The sequence below is a fragment of the Poecilia reticulata genome, chromosome 15 (genome assembly GCF_904066995.2).
Source record: "Poecilia reticulata chromosome 15, P_reticulata-male-v2, whole genome shotgun sequence".
Taxonomy (NCBI): Eukaryota; Metazoa; Chordata; class Actinopteri; order Cyprinodontiformes; family Poeciliidae; genus Poecilia; species Poecilia reticulata.
The window spans coordinates 22,003,879-22,026,634 of NC_088844.1; the positions used below are offsets into that span (position 1 = coordinate 22,003,879).

The 22,756-nt window shown below is 36.7% G+C and overlaps 1 protein-coding gene across 1 annotated transcript in view; it reads right to left on the reverse strand.

The window, feature by feature from the left end:
* Positions 1-21,634, reverse strand: part of macrod2 (mono-ADP ribosylhydrolase 2) — a 470,247-nt gene extending 448,613 nt beyond the window's left edge. The window contains exons 1-3 of the mRNA XM_008430201.3: positions 21,413-21,634; positions 16,610-16,708; positions 15,231-15,347 (exon numbers count right to left, since the gene is read on the reverse strand). Coding sequence (XP_008428423.1) covers positions 15,231-15,347; positions 16,610-16,708; positions 21,413-21,449 — 253 coding nt within the window. The 5' untranslated portion in view covers positions 21,450-21,634. The remainder of the gene's footprint in view (positions 1-15,230; positions 15,348-16,609; positions 16,709-21,412) is intronic.
* Positions 21,635-22,756: the final 1,122 nt, after the last annotated feature.

Sequence of the window (22,756 nt, forward strand, 5' to 3'; positions counted from 1 at the left end):
ATCACCCTGAGCAAGTCATAATGTGGGAATGCATTCCTTCACCAGCAGTCGGTACACCTATATGAAATAGTCAACATTAAAGGGGCGGTATGATGCATTTTCCAGGCACATAACATCACTTTGTAGCACAATCAAGTAACTAGGTTTCCTTCAGTTATTATAAAATTGCTGCATGTATCAAAGATGACTTTAAAGAAATTTTATTTTGTAAATTATCACCTTGAAATTTCTCAAACGTGCATTAAGTAATCAAAGAAATACTCCAGGTATGTCTTTGATGATGAAATAACATAACATGATCAAAAAAGTCTATTATACATACCGTGTTTCCCCGAAAGTAAGACAGTGTCTTACTTTCTTTTTATCCCCAAAAGCCCCACTATGTCTTACTTTCGGGGTATGTCTTATATTGGAAAAAAAATTGTCGAATTTTTTGTTTTAACCATAAAATTAACATTTATTAACAACCTGAACAGTATTGTATTCACCACAAAACAGTTTTATAAAAGGAAGTGCCAAGAATGTCTTGTTACAACATTGCATAACATGTAAAACAATGAAAAATGCAAAAAAATATAGCATACTGTATACGCACTGCTTGTGGTTCCGTATCACAGTCTCCTGTGTGCATTACCGTATTTTAAGTAGGAGGCGGCAGTGACAAGAGCAGGGGACGGCGCGGTGATGTATGGAGAGGGGGACGGTGCGGATGTGGGCAGGAGGCGGCGCGCAGCTAGATGAGAGGGAGGCGGCAATACCCCCATGTTTCCCCGAAAGTAAGTACGACTTATATTAGCCGACCCCCCTGAAATCCCCAATACGTCTTACAATCGGGGGTGTCTTACTATCGGGGAAACACGGTAATATCACCTAGTTAGTGTCAATGTTATGGCTGATGACAAATATAAGTTCCCTACCCTTATACCATATTAAGAAGTCTTTAGTCTGTTACTACATTACTATTGAAACTGTGTATTGAATATTTCTGTATATAAACTGGATCAGTTTGTAAAGTGTGTTGAAATGGCAACTGGTATGAAATGTACCAATATAAATATACTGAATTAACTTTATTTAGGCATCTGCCAGAAATGTATAAATATCATAAACATCTTACGTTCTCAAAACTAAACTGTTATCTGCCTGGTCAGATATAGAATTACAAAACTAATCTAGGTGTCTAATTGTGCTTAAATAAATAACATGTACAGCAACAAAGAACTGAAATATTAGTATTTTATTCAGAGAAGTCGCTTAGAGTGGTTATCCACAATAGCTAAAAACAACACAATCCTACCCACAGAACTGGGAGGTCAGCTGCATCAACAGTGTCTCTTGGAAGCTCTAATCTGCTTTGTTTGTGCATGGAACAGGGACTGAGATTCTATTAAAGAGATAAAATAGTTGCCATAGCCAAATGATACATCAAGGGCCAGTGAAATTACAACCCTTACTTGAGTGGGTTTCACTAAAGTCACTTATTTGTCCATTTCATCATGCTAATGGCTGAAGCCATCATCCCATTATAGCTCCACAGCTGAGCGAGGTTAAACAAATGCAGTTTGTTTGAGGTTGCCTTGCTTCAAAGTCAGGTTTCACTGTTCTTTCCCCAGTACATCACAACAAATCATCACCTTGTCTATAACTACTCTATATATGCATCCCCTTTGAACCCTGCTGCATTAACCACCTCTGCACTGTAAGACTACTTAAGGCCCAAGGATGCTTTTATCACTGCTTTTAACAGAGATTCTTTGGCATGCAGCTCTACTGTGAAAGTGAAATCCAACCTTATCTTCTATCAAAATTAAAATCTCTGCTCTTTTAGAGTTGACATGACATTTCAAGCATATGACTAAAAATTATGTGTGCATAGGAAGTTATCGCCATAACAACCCTCTTAAATGAGCAGCAGAATATAAGAAAAAAATCCTTCAAGAAGCTGTGGAATCTTATGTTGTGCAATAAATAACTTTTTGGCACGTCTGGGCCAAATGGGTCCCAGTTTTAGAAAACAAATGGAGTTCATTACTTCTGCTTGTTTCCAGAGTTGTTACATTAAACACCAACTTGCGTTGTAAGCCCTTTAAACGAATAACTCAATAATACCAAATAAAAATCATGTCACTCGGACATTTTGTACATAGCTCATCATTTATTATGTGTCAACAGAACCTAGGCTGGTTTCTATTACCGTTTCACTAAACAAAGGTCTTTCTATATAATGAGTCCACATTCTCCAAGTCCTGCAGTAACCACACAATCACTTATGTCAACACAAGGGAAATCCATTTCATCAGGATGTCCAGTCAGTGCTTCATTACCATACACAGGGGCAACAACTGTGCAGTCATGTGGTCCCTGAGAGCAGCTGCTGATCACTAGAGTGAAGAGTATTAGCAGAATTTCACTGTTAGCTACAGTTGATAGACATATTCAATTTAGAACAAAATGCTCACAAGTGAAACTTATTTCTCTAACATTGCATTCCCGCCCCGCCCCTGACACTACATGTGGTTGTTTGGGGGTTACAAAATGGAAAATATCAAGAAAAGGTACTGTTTATTTGAAAAGCTCATCATGACATTGTTAAAAATGATTAGAGTTTTCTATCGGCCCTCATGATTTAGGAAAGGCTGTTTTGTTCCTATAAGTGGAAAAATTAGCACTTATCTATAAAAAGATTATGGCTTCTGTTTAGGGACTTTCAAAAGGTGAAGTAGTGTTTTAATCTAAAGAATTGGAGAAACAAAACAGTTTAGAAATATATAGAAGGTACAGAAATGCCTTTTTAAAATAGTGTCATGTCTGCAATTTCTGTACTTTACAGGTGCAGCCAACAAAATTAACTGCAGCTCATTTGTTGCATTTGAATCACTCCTGCTAATGATCAGCAGTATGTCACAAAAAAAGGAAATGAAAGTTTCAGTTCAAATAAAAGCAACAAGGAACTTCAAAATCTAGCAGGAAGGATACAATATTACCAAATATTTCAAAATATAAATATGACGATGCTACAATTTCTATACAACCAACAGTAAGAAACTAAATAATTACGGATTATGAAGAATGCAGAGACTGATACAGTATAATAAAATTGTTTGGCTCAATTTTCTGGTTTATGCTATATTTGGCAGAGATTATAATTATGGGCCACTACTTCACGATTTTTTAATGTGTCGTATAGAGAAAACTTTTTAATTAGTATTATTATGTAGTCGGGCTCTGGCAGCAGTTTTGATTGTTTTATGCATTTTGTTTTCTCTTTTGAGTCTATAAATAAAATAATCTAAGGTTTTTAAAGCTGCAAAGCTCATAAGAATGCAGCACTGCCCTTTGACCACCTACTGCCGCACACCGACTGTCAGCTGCTGCCTCAAAAAATATTACTGCCTTGCTGAAAACAGATAAATTTTAACAAAAAAGCAGAAATAGTCATGCATGGAAACTGTATGCTTCCTCATCCCTCTTATCACCTCCGCTTGTAAATTACAGTGAGGAAAGTATTAGCAGCGTGTTCGCTGACTGCAGCTGATCGCAGGCAGGCTACAAAGCAGATGGCTATACTCATAACCAGCTAATGTCGGCTTCTCTTACCAGTGTTGCTATATCAGAACATCAAAAGGTTGCATTAATCTGTGCAATTGGCATAAGTTACTGCAAAATTTACTTACATATTTTATTGTTGAATTGCAATAACAATTACATGTGGGAGTGATTGTTGAGTACTTAGATTATGTTACACATTTTGTTTCAATTTGTAACAATGTAGAAACATTTTACACATTCGTAAAGATAACCCTTTACCTAAACAAAACTGACATTAGAATTCCTCCCTGTACTGCTAAAAATAAAACTTTAAAACTTTTTCTTAAATACTTTAGCTGAACATGTTAAATGACGCAATGATTCAGTTCTGTTGTAAAAAGTTTGGCATGAAGGGGAAAAAAAAAGAACTTTGAAAAGAAAATTCAACAACATCTTAGATTTCTTATTTTTACATTTCTGGCCATGTAGAAGTGAAATATTTACTCTCGAGTCTGTTTTTAAATTTATACAAGATGTGATATAGTGTTACTTTTTATTTTGGGAGAAAAAAAAACTGTCAGGTGCATTTTTAGTTTGGCCTACATATCTTATAAGAATTAGCCGCTGGAAATCTAACAGCCACATCCTTCAGAGATTTAGTGGCAACTGTGATTCTTAAAAGCATTAAAATGGCCATCTGAGAGCTCCCTTTATGAACATGGCCCCTGGTTCCCTTAGAGAAACTTGTGCAATACTGAACGAACTGCCCAGGGTTAAAGGAATTGCATTCTCATTTAAAGCTACTGACAAAAAACATTACAGTCCTTCATTCCAGTTGCTCAGAGATGCTTTTGTAAAGAGTCATTTTTCTGTATAGCAAAGAGAAAGGAGGGGGAAAAAAGCGAAGAGGACATTTTGTATCTCTGTAAAAACGCTGATGGTCTCTGCTGAATTTTGACAGAGACTTAGTCGCAGTAACGATGCACCGTATTATTTTATTCATGCAACAATAGAGCCACATTTTCTATGCTTAAAAGCATTTATAAAAGCAACAATGTGACGCTAAAACAAGAAATTATCAGATAGTCTCTTTAGAAAGAAAAGAACATTCCTTACCAAAATCAGTGTTTTATATTTCTCCACTTGTAATGTTGCTCATTAACTGGACCATTACCACTACTTTTCCATTATAGAAAACCTTGCCACTGTAAGCACGTAACCAAGGAGCTCATTAATATTTCTGCTAAGGTGCACACTTTTAGAGGATGGCTGTGTTCAGAGTTCACAACATTTCTCAGAACCGAGATGGACTAAAGCTCAAATTAGAGGAACTGAGTAAAACAAGAATAGAAAGTGGGAAAGATGACCTGAAAGTCAAAAAGGGGCTGTGCAACGACCAGTGAATCGCTGACTCACAACAATTCAGAGCAGACTGCCTGAGGATAGTGTGGAAACAGTCAGAGATTCAGAGTTGATTTAAATCCAAACAGAACCAGAAGAAAAGTCTCCCTCTTTTAGAAGCAGAGCAATCACCTCCTCTTTCATGCACAAAACTATTCACCTGACACATCCTAACAGCAGCCAGAAAAGGTGTGCAGTGTAGCTATTCTCCAAGTTTTTCAGTTATGTGGTTTAAAAGCTGAAATCTTGCTCTGAATTTGTTGCTAAAATAGTTTACCAAGAAAAAGCACTTAAAAAAAAAGTATTGGCTCCAGAAAAAAAATGTGCTTGAAAAAAAAAAGTGTGAAAATCTAGAGGAAGCTTTGGAATTTCCACTTGTCACCAATAAGTTTTCTAAAGGAACATCTGTGAAGAAAAAGCTATAAAAAAGGGGTATTTATCCATTTGAAAAGCTGCACCAGCAGAGGCTTCCCACCTCTGCCACTTAGCAAACAAATCATTGATACTTAGCTGGAGTCACATTGCCCCCTACAGGTCAATGAATACATTTCTTCATAGACATGCATTTATCGTTAAATGAACTGATTTAACTAGAGATGCATCTACTTTCCACTACTTGTATCACTGCATCCATCTGTGTGAGTAGAAATCTACAGGAACTATGAGGAATATGAAGAAGAGCAGGTAAGGTGGTATGTATTTTCAGAAATATTTTTTAATAAACTGCTACAAGTGACATATTTAAAATGATTAAAACATGTTCTTAATTGTATATTTTGCTGCATATACTATAAAAATAATGTCTGTAGATAATAGTTTAAACAATACTAGATGGGACAAAAAAGACAACTGCATGTAAATAGGATAGATTGCCATTTACCTGCCAGATATCCATTCTTTTTATTTTTATAGTCAGTTCACAATGAATTTTACAGAAATTCAGAAATTATTTTTCATGGAAATGAAGGTAGGATATTGACAGAGATGTGGTCATTTCAGACTCTAATCCAGTTTACCATTGATACTCACTTTTTTTGTAACCTGGAGATGTAACAAGCGACCAAATGGACTGGATTTCCACATAACCCAAATTTTGATTTAAAAAACTTCTATCCTGACTTTTGCATTTTAATGATATCTTCTGCAATTAAAAATAGAAACAGAATAAAATGTTGAAAAATAGTTTTTTTGATTAAATGTAACATCATGATATGGAGAATGTTTTGGCTTTTGCTACTGTTGCAGTACAACAATCCAAACCACCAGTATATACACAAACTCAGTTTGCACTGTGTGCATTTAGGTGCAGAGGTTAGGCTGGTACTCAAAGAAGAATAGATGAATACCAACCTTGAGATTCAGGCTAGCATTTTCTCAATCGCAGAAAAAGTTCAACTAAAAAAAAAAAACAAATCTAGAGAAGAAACCTAGATGAAATCAGAGGAGATGATAACTCATCAATTGGTTTAGCACCCGAGTTCAGATTCCCAAAGAGATTGCAGGGAAGAATCCTGTCCTCATTCTGAACCTCTCTCAAATGTGATCCGATTAACGGGAGCGCTAAGTGCAGGACCCAACATAACCCACTAACCGGAGTCATTTCACTGTTCATCAGAGCAGCAAGTTCTCTCAGGTAGAGGCATTGATTGTCCTCCTCAGTGTGATAGTGTAACAATCAAGTTTGTTGAAGAAGTTGCCAGGCCCTTGTTATGGTTTCTGTGGTTCCATCAGTGGAGCCTTCCTCTGACAGAGATAAGGGATCGTTGCAACCAAAATACTGAAACAGCTTCAGGAAACTCAGTGTAAAGCTCTATGAAAGAATTTCGCTGAAGTTGGCTTATTTTAGTCCAGAATCACACATAACACAATAGATAAAATGGAAAAAAAAAAATTGTTTTCCATTACATCTTCCATGGCCATAAGTAGTTCATCTAAGAGAAAATGACCAAACATAATGGTAAAACATGGCAGAAATAAACAACTGAAAAAAATAAAATACAAAGATCAAATTACAATGTTATCCCTCTAATTTATTTGCATTCATATGTACAGTAAACCCCTGCCTGTTTGAAGTTTTTTCAGTCAAATGTAGCTCCAAAATATTTGTGGAAAATCCACCTGTTCTCAGACTTCTTAAAGAGCATACCCAACATTTTTTTTTTTAATTAAGCTCTAGTTGAAATACCAAATGCAGTGCTACTCAACATGCTGATGTTTGATATTTGCAAAATGGCCAAACATTTTCCTTGGCGCTGACTAGTTGAGCCCACAAGAGACTGCCGATAAGAAAGACAGAGGTCATCAGCTTCTGCAGTTTCCTCTGTGAGTATTAATGCAATTAAAATAAGCATTTATAAGCAAGTTTAGAGGGGATCTCAAGTATTCAAGAAATTTAGCCATCTGCGGGTGGTTATGGTCTTTATCCTCCATGAATATTGGAGGTCTGCAGTAATCTTTATGCAATCCTGGCCTGAATAACCAACCAGGATTATCACTGGCTACACCACACACCCAAAGCAAAACACAGCCCCATCCCACCTGAGGAAAACTAATCCAAAGATGGGTTCCAAGTAAGGTTAGGGTAGGGTTAGTGGTGATTGTGGTTAGAGTAAAAGGTCCATTCTCAGAAAATGAATTTAAGTCTCCCAAAGTGATGAAAAGAGAGCTGTGTGTGTTCCTGTGTGCACAACAGTAATTCCATCTTTACACCACTAGCCAACAGAATGAAAGAAATAAAGAGAAGAGGGAGAGAGTAAATTGCACATAGCTGGGAGCCAGGAGGTTATGGCACAAGGTGTGAATCTCCAGAAAGAATGATGGGCACATTGAGCCAGACTCCCCAGGGGCTGAGCATGTGGAGCAGCATGTTCATGGCTAGACAGAAAACATAATGTAGTCTGTGGTGACACGATCCTTTCAGAGAAGAATTCAAAGTGGTGTTTTATCACCCAACAAAATAAATGGAGAACTGAAGTTTTTTTGTTTGTTTTTTTTTTATTAAAAATGTGATGCCAGTTTTAATGTGCGAGTCTGTTTGGTTTTAGTGCTGTGTCTTTTCCTCCTTCACATATGGAGGAAGGAAGACATTCCAAAATAAATAATGCAGCACTCTCCCATAAGGCTTACGACACAAGAGTTCAACAGTCACTGGATATTATTCAGCATACACTCATGTTGCATTTACAAAACTAGAGTATAACAAAAACATACAAGTAGGACTGAGACAGGCAAACAATTTACCTACCATTTAAAGTACTAGGGGGGGAAAAAAAATCTATTCTCGCAGAAAACTGAGGTTAGATACAAACAAATGCATCAAATATTGGCTTATTTGCCTTTACACACAAACTGGTGAACTCTGCAGACTTTATCATTATATTGGTCAATCTTTACAGCTATTGCAGCTTCATTTCCTCTGAGGTGAAAAGTTTTAGGACAGTGTTTATGGGAATATTTGACAAGTCTTCCAGGAGAACATGTGAGAGGTCAGGTATTAATGTTTGACAAGAAGGCCTATTAATTTTCCTCTTTAAATTCTCTAAAGGGTTCTTGTGGACACTCTGATTGTCATATTGGTACAAGAAGGGGTCATTCCCCAGAAGAATAGCAATTTCCCAGATATCTTCCTATGCTACAACATTAAGACTTGAACTTGTGCCAAGCATCAACCCCCACTAAAACACTATTCCAAAACATTGATCCTTCACTTCAGAAAACATCTCCATTTTTTAGAGCACTTTGCCTGTATGCATTAAATCACTGCATCTTACACGTTGCATTGCATTTAGAGACGTAAAGTTTGGCTGCAGCTGCTAGGCAACAGAAACCCTCAGCACACAACCCATGAGCTTAACTGAAGTCCACACAAAGTTTAGAGGTCTGTAGCCATTTACTGTGCAAACAGTTGCAGACTTCTGGGCTCTGTGTGCATTAGCTTGTGCAGTTCCTGAGAGACTTTTTTTCATGGCCTTGGAGTTACTTTTTATCCCAACTGCTTCCACTTTGTTATGATACCAAATAGTTGCTGAGTAAATTTCACAAATGGACTTAGTGAACAGGTGGCATCTCAGCACCATGATTAAATTCCCAGAGCTCCTGAGACCAACTCAGTCTTCTATGAATGCTTGTGAAAGCAATCTGCACGCATAGGTGCTTTATTTTAAACACATGTGGCCACTTAAAGTAATTGAAACACCTGGATACAGTGATTTGGAGAGTTTCTCAGTATAATGTATTTTTCCGCAAACCATTTGTGATTCACATGCAAGAGAAAATAGTAGATATTTGGGTATCAGACAAATGCAATGAAATTTCCGTCAAATGGTGGAAAACGCCACGACAGTTCTGTTAAGATTTTCCCAGAAAATATATTAAAATGACTGCCAATATGATGATACTGTAATAAAATGTGTTGCAATCAATCAATGGTCAATTCACCACTTTCTGTGTAATAGTAACATTTCCAAATCTGGGGCAATGTGGGGTTGAGAGGCAGAATAAGGGGAGTTAACTTCAGACGCAAGACCTTCCTAGACTTTGCTAAGCAGCTTTTTGCTTTTACAGGGATAGTCTGTTAGTTTTAAAATTTCTATGTTTCTACGCAGCAATATTTTCCTGTTTTATATGTTGCAATACTAAAAAAAAGAAAAAAATATGGAACATGCACTCATTAAAGCAAAATTACAATCCAGAGAAATAGGTTTATTGTTATATTTATAATCCATAGCAGCATTAATACTGTCTGAGGGTCAATAATCACCACAACACAAGGGGCTCTACTCAACTCAGAACCAATTGAATTTCTTACTCATCTCTAACTCTAAAGGTTCTTTATAGCACTCATAACCACTTCCGTGCAATTAAAATTGGTTCCTGAATAAATGATCTAATAAAGAAAGACAGGAAGGGTTTACAGTAGATAAAAGGTTAGGATTCAAACCCTGCATAATTATCACAGTCATAATAATAGCACATCTTCTCCACCTCCCTTTCAAATGAGAATGCTGAGTCAAATTATAAGCACTACATTTTAGAGACCTGGGTTAAAGACATGTAGAATAACTTAAAATTAAATACAATGCACACCATCTGACAGCAAAACCTACTTTATTAGGAGTTATTCTAATATAAATGAGGGTTTTTTTTCCACACTCGATTAACTTTGATCTCCTCTTTCTATTCATCACTAATCCAAAATGTACACAGAGGAGCATTTTTACTCCAAAGGAAAATTATTGTTCTAGCTATGCACACTGTACATACATATTATATTTTTAACAAAAAAGTTTTATCTAATATTTGACAGCTGCAGAAACAATGATTTAATCTGTAAACTCAGGATGGTCACACTGCTTTCTAATTCCTTTAGCTCATTCTTCCCACTTCTTGCAAAACTGATCAATTTCAGCCAAAAAGAAAAGGAGAGATTTTTTTTATTTATTTCCCTCTAAATATTCCGTAAATATTGTAAATCCATGGTTGGCTTCAACATAATGCAGGACAATATCATAATCTGTATTTTGCATATATATGGCTGTCTTATGCTCAGATATCAGCCTTTAATCCTCTTTGGTCCATCAATGTTCTTTATCCTTGTGAAAATCGCAAAAAAAATTCACATTAAAGGTTTTTTTTGGGGGGGGGGTTATAGAAAAATCTGCATCCCATTAAAATGTTTAGCGTCATTGACTCTCACACAATATGCTTAATCTCACAACATGATTTGCATTTTTATTTTTCCTCCACATTTCCTGGTGGTAAAATCCATTCAGCATGCATTTTTCTGGTTCTTCACTCTACTTATTTACATATATGAATAAAAACAAATAATATGAAAAATTTATTTTGACAACTTCATGATTCAAAATGCCTGTGAAGTACTGAAATTATGACATCCATTTATATAGAAAAGGAGGATATAGAACACATTTATTGCAATCTTTAAGAGCCTTTTGTGGTCAAAGGAGTAAAATTAAGTGAACCTCAATGATTAAAACTCTGTTTACCACACACAAAACAATCTATGAGGAAATTGTAAGAAATCTGCTGAAGTATAGGATTTAATGACATGCATTCTGCTTGTAGACGTCTCAAAGCCACATCTAGAGAGAACTCAGGCAGCAAAACAAAAAATTATCTTGTTGGTTAATTAGAAAGGCAGTGACTGCAAGTTTAATTTTGTTTTGTCTGTGGAGTTGTGTGCATTTTCTTTTTACAAAACTGGAAAAGTGAGTATTTTGTCAACAAAAGTTTCAGTTCTGTTTGATTGCTTCGTTGAATATCACACATAGTGCAGAGAATTTCACAACACAAACTTTGCAAGCAGTAATAAAATTATTTTGAACACATGGGCAAATATTGCATTGCATTCTGCAATATAAAAAAAATCTGCTAAGTCAAAACTCAAACTAAAAGGTTTGTTAAACATTTTTTAGAAATATTGACACCAATTATTTTCTTTTCTCCTCTTAATTGGGCAGAAAGGCATGAAAACTGCCTTATCATGCAAGCATTCTGCTCACACACACACACAAAAAAAACACTAATAGCAATCTAAGCACTGAAGTTAGTGATTGTTGGAGCCTTGCTGTATAAAGGCTGAGAAAGGAAAGGACAGTACAGGCACAGTAAGCGAACCCCACTGCAGTTTATCAGCTGTTCTGCTTTTTTCAGGCTTTCCCACAGGTGACAGCGCGAGCTCCTCTTGTGTCACTGCCAGCTAAACAAAATTAAGGAAGAGTTAAAAACTCAATGAGCCTGGTAATTAAATTTTAATGGTGGACATAAAGCAGCCTGACAACCACTTACAGCTATAGGCAGAAACCATATCTGCAACACAATCAGGGAGGAAACCCCTTTCCTCCTTAGCAACCCACGCATTCATTGTGTCATCGTGGGAAAATTTATCAAGAGAAAAAAATTCCAATTCCACCAAAATCCTTCACACTGCATAAATGTTAGAACTTCCTTTCTGTGTGCTTTTGAATATGCTGCCTCTACAACCTTACACTACATCAGCAACACTTTCAGAAATGTGTATATATTAGGGCCACATTTATAAAACATATAGAAGTGTTAAAAGCCCTAGTCTTTTATTGCAGTGGCAAAATGTTATACTTAAATATACATAAAGAAAATCTTATTTCAGTTCCATTATTCAGTAGTAAAAAAAAAACTCAGAAGTCAAGAAATATTTAATTTTAAAGTAACAAGTGGCAAAATCATTATTTCCACCCAATAAAAAATTTTAAAAAACATTTTGATATTCATAGTTTACAAGTTAAATATGATGGCATTTCTTTTTGCCACCGATCCCTCGGCTGGTTCAGGACTCCCTCAACCTAAAGCTCTCTGTTCAATAACTACAGCAAACGCGTGGCTTCTTGGGGTCACCACAACAACAGCTGGATTGTTGTGGACAACATGCCATCTACAAGCCTGCTGGTTGCTTAAAAGTGATTCAAGGACAAGAGAAGGGATTTTCTGTCCAGACAAACATTTAGAATTTGCTAGATACTCTAGGGACTACTGGGACTGTGTACTTTTGTCAAATGAGACTAAGGTACTTTTTTTTTTTTAGAAAGAAATACCAAAAGTGAGTTTACCATGAGGGCTGGCTGCACAGTGGCGCAGTTGGTAGAGCTGTTGCCTTGCAGCAAGAAGGTTCTGGGTTCAATTCCCAGCCCCTTTCTGCATGGAATTTGCATGTTCTCCCTGTGCATGCGTGGGTTTTCTCCGGGTACTCCGGTTTCCTCCCACAGTCCAAAAACATGACTGTCAGATTAATTGGCCTCTCCAAATTGTCCCTAGGTGTGAGTGTGTGTGCATGGTTGTGTCTCCTGTCTGTCTCTGTGTTGCCCTGTGACAGACTGGCGACCTGTCCAGGGTGAACCCCGCCTCTCGCTGGAGAGGCGCCAGCAACCCTCCCGATCCCACTAAGGGACAAGGGTGTAAAGAAAATGGATGGATGGGGTCTACCATGAAACAATGGAAAGCATTTAATTCCCACTTTCCAGTACAGTGCAGGATCTGTGCTGCAGTACTACAGGGCTTTTATTTCAGAAAGCCCTGCAATATTTTATTTGTTAAACAAACACAGCCATCATGGACTTTTGGAAAAACCTGAATATTTTAAACTTTTTTTAAAAAGTGGGTTTTGCCAGAAAACTGTACATTATGAATCTTTCAACAGACACTTTGGTCAAATTTAACACTCAACACTTCACAGAACAATTTCAACTGTAATTTATGCTGACAATATGCTAGGCGTTTTACTGATGTGAAGCCTAAATGAAAAACAGCAATTCAAAATGAAAATACAGCAGGCAAAATAACAGATGAAAGGAAAAAAGTCAGGCAAATTGTCCAACGTTCTCCCCCCCCCCCACACACACACACACACACATATTTGGAAAATGGCTACAACAATATGTCAGCATGTGCATCATTTATATAACTCAGTGACTTTAGTTAGAATAAAAAACTTTTGTCAATGAAAAAAAATTGCGCAGAACATTGCATTCACATGCAAATTATCTTTCGACCAACACTGCAGTGGAAGGCTCACAGAGACAGCAAGTAACTCTGGACAGCAAAGTTTAGCACTTTATATTCCTATCAGTCCTGCCACCTGTGCAAAAAGCAACCAGACCACCAGAGAGAATAGAGTATGAGGGAGACAAATTCTCAAAAATCAGAAAAGCCCACAGAAAGCCCTTTGAACCTTTCAGACCTCGTGATGGTCCGCTAAACAGAACGGATTGCCTCTAGGCCACAATGGAGCTTAATCACAGCCTGAATGTTTGGCAGCATTAACTGATGAGCTAACCTGCCTGCACAGAATGAAAAATCCAACTGTTACAGAAAAAAACTGATATTTACTCTGAGACCGTAACCCTGACATTACAAGCCATAGTAATGCTCTTTACCTCCCAATTACCAAATGCAACATGTATTATATAACAAAGACAGGGAGAAATAGAAACTTATTCTAAAGTTTTTCTATATCTCTATTAAAAAAAATCAAATAAAATTTAAGGTTTATAAATGACCCAATATGGCATTTACTGGAGCCCATGGTACATTTAAATGTTTTTTAAAAAATCTGTTTTATTGAACTAGAATTATCCAACACGGGCTTTTTTTAAAAAAATAATCCACTTTTTTAATTCTTTAAAAGATTTTACCCAAAGTTAATCAGATCATCTTTAAGATTTCCATATTAGTAATCCTGTTTCTATATAATTTCTTTTGGCAACATGCTATTCAACTCGGCCAAACGTGTGTTTATCATATTCATGATAAACACACAATAAGAAGTGAGGAGTTTAAAGATGAATAGCCATTTTTCTTGTTGCCATTTCCTGTCTACAATTAGAGAAAGGGTAAAAAGTTTACCACAACTACAATTAGGATGAATAAGATTCAGTGAGAAATCTCGTCTATCTTGTCACCAGGCACGGCAAGGAGGATGTTAAGAGAAGTTTAAAAATCATAAAAGTTCACTCGTCAAAGAAAAGAGTAGGATCGTGGAACCACCAAGTGTAGTACATAGTAGAATCAAGAGACAAATGGTTCACCAAGGTGAATATTTTAGGCTTGTTACCCATATTTACAGCAGACATTCGGTTTTCATGTTATCACAATACTCAAACAAAACACCACGCTGCTTGAGCTCTTCAACGCTTTGTGTTAAAAGGTCAAAATGCCGATCATTCAAAACAACTTCCATGACATTTAAATGTCTCCGGTATTTTTAAATGTTCCAAGTTTGTCTGTTATATTATGCAGATAAATGAGCAGGGTTCTTCAGTCCTCATTAAATGTAATCCAAAATATTTGATTAACCTCATCAAATTCAATGTTTTTTTTTTGTTTTGTTTTTTAAGTTTAAGTGGCTTTTATTTGCATTGCACAGGAAAGGGGGAGAAAAAGGAATAGGGAGAGCGAGGAGGGGAATATCTGTAGCAAAGTTCAGGTTCGAACAACAGGTGGAGGAGGCAGAGGACTAATAGCACTACAGAAAGCTGTACCAGAAAAATCTTTCAGAATCAAACAGAAATAACATGTGACCTAACAGAAGACAAGAAAAGAAGAAAACTGCCATATAATTTAAATTATGGCAAGCAAGACCAAGCACACTTACTTAACTTGCGTTAATCATAATCACGCACCACTTCTGTAACACCTACAGAATCAGTTATTCTTTATGTTCACCAGCAGAGGGCAGCAAAACACAACTTAAAGCCGAACTCCCGACAAAAAACCAGCAGCTTAAAAAGGATAGAGGGCAGAGCTCCTACCAGCATTGACTATGGCATCCACCTCCAGGACAGTAATATCCCCCTTGTAGAGAGACACTTTATCACCAAGGCCAACTCCACCTGTGAGCTCCTTCTCATCATCTTCTTTGTTCCTGGCTGAAGTAACAAACAGAAACACGCCACCAAGCATGTAATGGAGTTAGATATCAGCTGGATATTTGAAAAGAGCTTGCAGATGTGCTCAAAAAGGCATTACGGTTTGCTTTAATGTGCAGATCATAAACAATTGGTTTCATATCAAATAGCAACATTTCATAGAGTAGCAAAACTCCAAAAAAAATGTAAAGTTCAAAAATATTTAATCTTGAAATAGGCTGACAGGACAGAAAGAAATTTCAAAGAATTAATAACTTTGCCCCCATTCACAGATAAGATATAAAGCATTTTTTTTTTTTTTTTTTTTTTTTTTTTTTTTTTTTTTGATATAAAGCATTTTGATGAGCTTTAGTGAAATCATTTTTGTTTCATTCCAACACTGAATGCAATCTTAGCACTTACTCTTTTTTGGATAATGCAGAAAAAGTTGGTGGTAAAGGCATGTATAAAGTCTTAAATAAATTTATATTTTATAGCACTAGCGTAACCCATACAGTAAAAACCAAAGCTTTAATTTACGGACTGTTAAGTTGGTAAAATAAAATTCTATTTGAAGACAGAATTATTTGTAACTAAAATCACTGGTTGCACAATTACTGGCACTCATGCTGTCAATATTTTTCTACCAAGCCCTCTTGCCAAAAGGACAGCATGAAAGCCTGATGACATTCATCAAGGTTGGGGCATTCAGGAAAAGGGATTTTTGGCTTTTCCTTTCCAAATCATCCTTGGCTCTCTTTCTCTCTTGCCTTCATGTCTTCTTTCCCACTCAGCTCCACAGATTTTCCACCTGACGAACCAATTCAGTGTTAATTTGCCCATGCATTTTGGATCAATATCATGTTAAAATCACCCAGTGACCCATTTCTAATTTTCCTGTAGACAACCAGATTCTTATTGAAGTTGTCGTATTATTTGAAGAGCTCATGATGGGATGAACTCTCACAAGTAGCTGTATGCAGTATTTCAAACTGCAATAATTTCAGTATCAGTGTTTTTACAATCGCAGTTGCAGAGATCTGCTTTGATGCAATACTTGATGGGTTCCTACCTTTAAAGGAATATTCATTAAACTGCATGCAAATATATTTGGACCTTTACTACTCTTGATGCACAAATCTTAAGCTTACAAATAAGTGGTGGGAAAGTTCTGATAATGCAAAATGAGAAAGAAGGCTTGTGTAAAAAAAACAAACAAAAAAAACTACCACTTTCCACCAATTTGGCATTCGGCACTTTAAATAATGAACAAAAAGTCTCACATCTATTTTCCTCTCTCCAAGTTGGAATGTCATCCAGTTGTGTAAAACCTTTACGATACTCCTTGCGCCTGTCCTCTCGATCTAGTTGAAGGAGTCGTTCTGTGAACAAAAAAACAAACAAAAAGTTCTGTGACAAACTCTTCTTCCAAAAAAAATTATTTAGTATTCCACCTCTACCACAGATCCATCCACTCCCAATATGTTTCTACATAATCTTTTAGATTTGAAAATAACCTCGATTATAAATAACTGACATTACACAACTTTTGATTGCCCCGTTTTTACGCCCTTTTTCATCCTGATGAGATAATCCTTTTGTTCACCTCTATTCTTAAATACTTTGCCACTTTACAGTCACAAACTGTGATACATTTAATTAGGGGGAAAAAAAAAAAAAGAGGAGCGAATCATTTTGAGATATGCCTCTTAAACTTTGTGAGATTAGACTGAAAGTCTTAACTGGATTTACGTCTGACGTTAACTGGGCTATAACTAACACATTAATATTCTTGGATCTGCACCAGCAATTCTCAACTGGCGAGTCCTGACCCAAAGATGGGTCATAAATCCATTTTCAATTAGTTGTGAGCAATTGCAAGGACAGAAAATGATGAGGAAATAAACAATAGTGGATTGTTGATTAATCCTACAGAAGGTGGTCATGATTCCTTGTAATGAGAGTTGGCATTTATTTGTTTCACACCACAGAAGAAGACATAAATTTGTTAAACTATGCTAATCAGTCACAGCGAAAGGTTCCAACTTTGTACGACTAGTTTCCTGAGAAACAAAGGGATGAGTACATGTGCAACACCTGTGAAATAAGCATGGAAATCCTAACTAAAAGTCAGCTGGGCGGCTATCATGTAATTGCAATACAAAATTTGCTAAGGTAAGCTTTCCTCAGTTCTGCTGCTGTACTGTAATACAGCAGCAACCTTCCCTTACCACTCGAGCTCCAGCCGTTCAGCACCTGTCTCTAAGAGAGCGGCTTTTCAGCTCTGGTTCAGCTGAAGAAAAACAACAGAAACAGACTGGATATTGAGCTTAACCTCATAGTTGGATTGTGTGCTATATCTCCAGACTCCGAGGCTCTCATCAGGAGCAAAAAATGTTTGCAATAAAAACAGTGATTAAAGAAAGTGACTTTTTTTTTTTTTACCTTTAGTCTATATTATAGTTTAAGTGAAAATACTTCTAAGGGCTGGGAGACGTTTATTTTATGAAATATGCAAGTAAAACAGCAACAGACTGTTAAGATGACTGTTAGTGATTGCTCTGATTATCATTTTAGTCTTATGAATAATGCATGAATAACTGACTAAGATTTTAAAAAACTGACAAACGTTTCCTTTACTTGGGTGTTGGAAATCCCAGAACCAAGACCAGTTGAGAACCACTGATCTAAACTGTCAAGACTCTCTTTGTATATTTAAGGCTATAGTTTAGCTGGAAGATGGCTAAAGTGCTCTGAAACCTCTAACAAGATGGGGGTTTTTAAGATTGCCCTGTGTTTAGGTCCATCCATCTTCATAGGAACTGACTACTTTCCTTGCCCCTGTTGAAGAAAAGCATCCCCATCACATGATTCTGCCACTACCGTGTTTTACCATAGCAAATTATCCGTGTGATGTGTAATGTTTCTTCATATGTTGTAGAAAAGATCAAAATTTTGGTCTCATCTAACCAAAGCATCTTTTGCCCCAACTTTGCTATATCTCCTACATGTGTGTGCCAGACAGTAAGCAGGATTTCTTCTGGCTTTCTTAATCTGTCTTCCATAAGACACTAGATTTATGGAGCAGACAACTTATAGATGTCCTGTCAAGACATTCTACCATCTGTAACTTCTGAAGAGTTACAGATGGTAACTCTGTAACCATCACCGACCGACATTAATCGGTCGGTGGCCGATTAATGTTTGCCGAGCCTTTCAGTTTAGGTGGGCGGCTTTGTCTTTGTAGGTTTGCAGTTGTGCCATGGCTTTTTTGTTTTCTAATGATGAACTGAACAGTGCTCTGTGAAATTTGTAAAGCTCTGATGTTGCAACCTAGCTTTAAATCTCTCCACAACTTCCTCATATGCCCTGGTTTACATGTTTGTTCACCTAAGTTCTCTAACAATCACCTCTATGTCACACAGGTGAACTCCAGTTAATAATCAGGTAAAGACAATTTGTAACTTTTTGTTTCTTTGTTTTTGGTTGTCAGATAGGCGGCTGAAAATAAATTCCTGCCACAATTCCAAATGTTTAATTGTATTAAGAAATCCTTACAACTTAGGCACAAATTTGAATTACACCATCACATAAAATTCTTGTAGGGTCATTTGAAAGAGTACAAGAGGTTGTAAATACATTATTAAAGCACTGTAAAAGAACTAAGGATGATGGATGTCAACAATTTACCTCTACTCATAGGTCATAGTAATTTGGGAATAATGTCACCGTGAAATTAAACCTTTAGAGGAAGAAATACTGAGGAAGACCCTAAATATGGAGAAAAATAACCTTTTTCAGTATATCCCTTTGGCAAGACCTCACAGTCAGTCATACATTTAAAGTATTACTGCAGTGCAGGGAATCTGTTTTAATCCTAATGTACTATCTTTCCCCATCGCCTACTTTTCTTATTTCCACAGCTGCTTTTATTCTACATGGATGAATAAAAAGGCAGCTGAACACAGCAAAGCTTTTTGGACTATAATAAAACACTCAGTCACAAGGTTGAACAATTCATCACTGACAAATTCCAAAGCTTAGCTACCCTGACAGGTAACTGTCTCTAAATCTATTTTATACATCATATAGACCTGTTAAGGAGTCGGTCCCCATCATTTCCCAGACGTCTCTGAACAACACAGTATAGTGAAATATATTAATGGAACTGAGACTGACGGTGGCATTAAATCTGATTTACCATATTTCTTGGAGTCCAAAAGATGCTCTGGTCCCAAGTCAGAAAACCAGTGGTCACAGGGTTTTGTGACCTGTGACCTGGTTGTTTACCATTGACAACAAAAGCATGAATAAAGTTTCTCTACTCCATGCTTTAAAACCCAAAAGAAACATGCAAGCAAACAGGAATGGTAAAGTTCTATGTGTGACAGAAGAGCAACTAAATTATTTATTCCTGCAACTTTCACAAGTTTTATAAATGCACAGCATCCATTTTGAATATGAGTCAGGAATCACATACGTAAGTGAGACTCAAGTTTGTGAGCATTCTGTCTGATTTTTGCCTTAGAGTACGAACAGAATGCACAACAAGATAATTTATTTAAAGTTTAAGATTCAGTTCTTTAAGTTAACCCAACATTTTGGTACGAATTAATGCACTTACAAAATAGATGTTTCTTTTCCTCCACTTAAATTTAGCAGGCTGTTGATCATTCTTCAGATTATACAATCAACTGATTTGGATGTAAGCACTTGCATTTCTGTCCCAAACATGGCATCCATAAAATTATTTAAATCACCAAAATATTGACTTAGCAGCATTTTTAGTTCAAATGTGAAAATATGTTTTTGCCTAAGAATAACTGACGTTATTCCATCTGAAAATTTTCAATATTTTAAATACACATTAATATTTGCTGAAAGTTTCATGGTAATATTTACAAAAATATATTAGTTCAGCAACATAAATAAATATTGCAATACATATTCTGTTGTAGGTTGTGTGGAAAAGCTTAAAGCAAGTTTGGTTTTTTTTGTCCAAGTTTTGGACCTCTCACAGAGCTCTGCTCAATCTGTCATTTGGAAATGTAAAGATGACATAAACCCAAACTTACAAAGACATGATGGCGAACCACTTAAACGTGCATTCATGTAACACCTGGCCAGTATTTTTCCAGTCTGTGGTAAGACTTGAAAAATACTAAATATGACTGGACTTAGGCCGTTTCCAAAGAAAAATGGTAAAAATCTCTACATGTGCAAAGGTGGTAGCGACATACCAAAAAACACTTGCAGCTTAAATAGCAGCAGGAGGTGAAAAACGGAGACCATCATGAAGTTTTCTTCTTACTTTAGTTATGGCTGCATTCAATAATGTGTTTAATAATTCCAAAGCAATGCTCACATGGTGAAAAGGACAGAAGTGGCATAATGCTACTAGTGAACTGCAGCTATGTTGTACCTCAGGAAGAGACATACAATAAAAAAGCTCCAGGGTGAATAGGTCAATAAATAAATATCGACCAGGTTTGGTTTTCTTTTTGATACTCAACAGGTCCAAGAGTTTTTGCATTCAAACAAGCACCCCATAAAACATTTTTCGTTGCATTTAAATACAGGAAATATATATATTTTTTTCTATTGCTACTGCAGATTAAAGCAACTGAAGTGTTTCGCTGCAACACTAGTGTTGTTTGTAATTGAGAGGTGGAAAGCCGTTTGTGGTTACAAGGGCATTTATACACCCAGAATTGGCTGCTTGCACCTCACTGAGCTAATGCTGGAGCACGACACAGGTGGAAAACAGGAAATACTAGTTAGTGGCTTTCATTAAAGTCCAGAAACGTGTCGAAAATGTATCTGAGCGCCCATAATGTAAGCTAATAAAGAGATCAGAAGCAGTGAAAGGTGCTGCTGCGAATGTCAAGCATGCATTATAAAGCAGACAAGAAGAGGCGCAACAGTAACATCTGTGCAGCCTCCGTCTGGCATTGACAAAATAGTCTAGAAAATAAGTTATTAAAGCAGGGAACACAGGCAGAGCATCTGTCAGTGTTCCGGTTATAATTCATGCTGTCTGCCGCGGAAATGATAGCCACATTACCCACCTCCAAAACAACCCTTACCTTTTTCAGTCTTCCAGTCCTTTTTCTTTTTGCTCATGCTGCCGGAGTGATAAGACTTCGAAAGGCTGCTTTTTGATTGTGACAACCCCAGGCTCACAGTGAGTGGAGTTCCGGGGGGTAAATAGAAAATAGAAACGTAAAGTGAAACAGCCTCTGGACGGTTGTCTCACCTGTGAAGCTGTCAAATTTCTATGGACCCCTTAGTAACGTCAACCTATCGTGATGGCGCCGTAAATTATGTGTGGGAATTCTGGCCACACGATTGGCTCAGAGGAATAAGAAAGTCGGCCTGTGATTGGTCTGTCGGAGCAGTCCATCACAGTGTGCCAACATTCAGAGTGGAGTGAGGGTAGGTTGTTTCCGGTGGTTCGTCCCTCCAGCGTGTGAGCTGGTTGGAGACTTGCGCCGGTGTTGTGCTGAAAAATGTACCGAGGTAGTTTAGCTCGCTTTGAAAAGAGCCCAGCTTACATGGGCAACATAAATTAACGAAATTATCAAGTCAATTATGGCTCTTATGAGCATGGATTAATTTATAACTTTTTAATGTACCCAATTCATTAAGTGCTTTCAGATTTTCTTCCTGAAACGAAGGGTTCTTATTATGGAAGGTTGTTTTATTTAGGGGCGGGGGGTCGGTACAAGACCACAGCCTGTAAAAGTGCAATATACGTTCAATTATTCCAAATAAAGATTACTGTCACGCTAAATCTGAGATTATTAATTAATAGTCGAAATTTGAGAACTTGTTTTCACTTTACTGTGCTATTGACTTCCTCTTTCAATGTTATCTTTAAAATTGAACTTTTAAAATACATACAAGTTGCTATGAACCTTCAAGGAGCAGTTTCTACATTGCATTTTCTCACAAATTTGCTTTTAACATAGACAATTTATGTGCACTATGAGGGATATATATACCTAAAGGTTATCTTAAACCTATTAAAGTGGTAGTTCTTCAGAGACCTTTTAGAAAATGTTTTCTGAATATTCTCCAATATAGTCCTGTGAAAGTTGAGGGTAGCTTTTAGGCATCCTCCAAAGATGACATTGTAAAGGTTATAGATAGCCTTTAGGGATCCCTGGACATTTCAAAGGGTTACATATAAAAGCATTACAGGCAACCCTGAGTATCATTTTCATCAGATTGTTATATAATAACAGCACAATGTACAACTACTCTTTGAAGAAAATTGAAAATATGACTTACAACATAATTTAATTTCCATTTGGGATTAATGAAGTATGTTTTAATTGGACTGAATTTGAATTGAATCCAAAGTGAATTTAGTTTCAATTCCATGTGACTATGGCTAACATTTGAATTTGAACAATCCAAGCATAGCT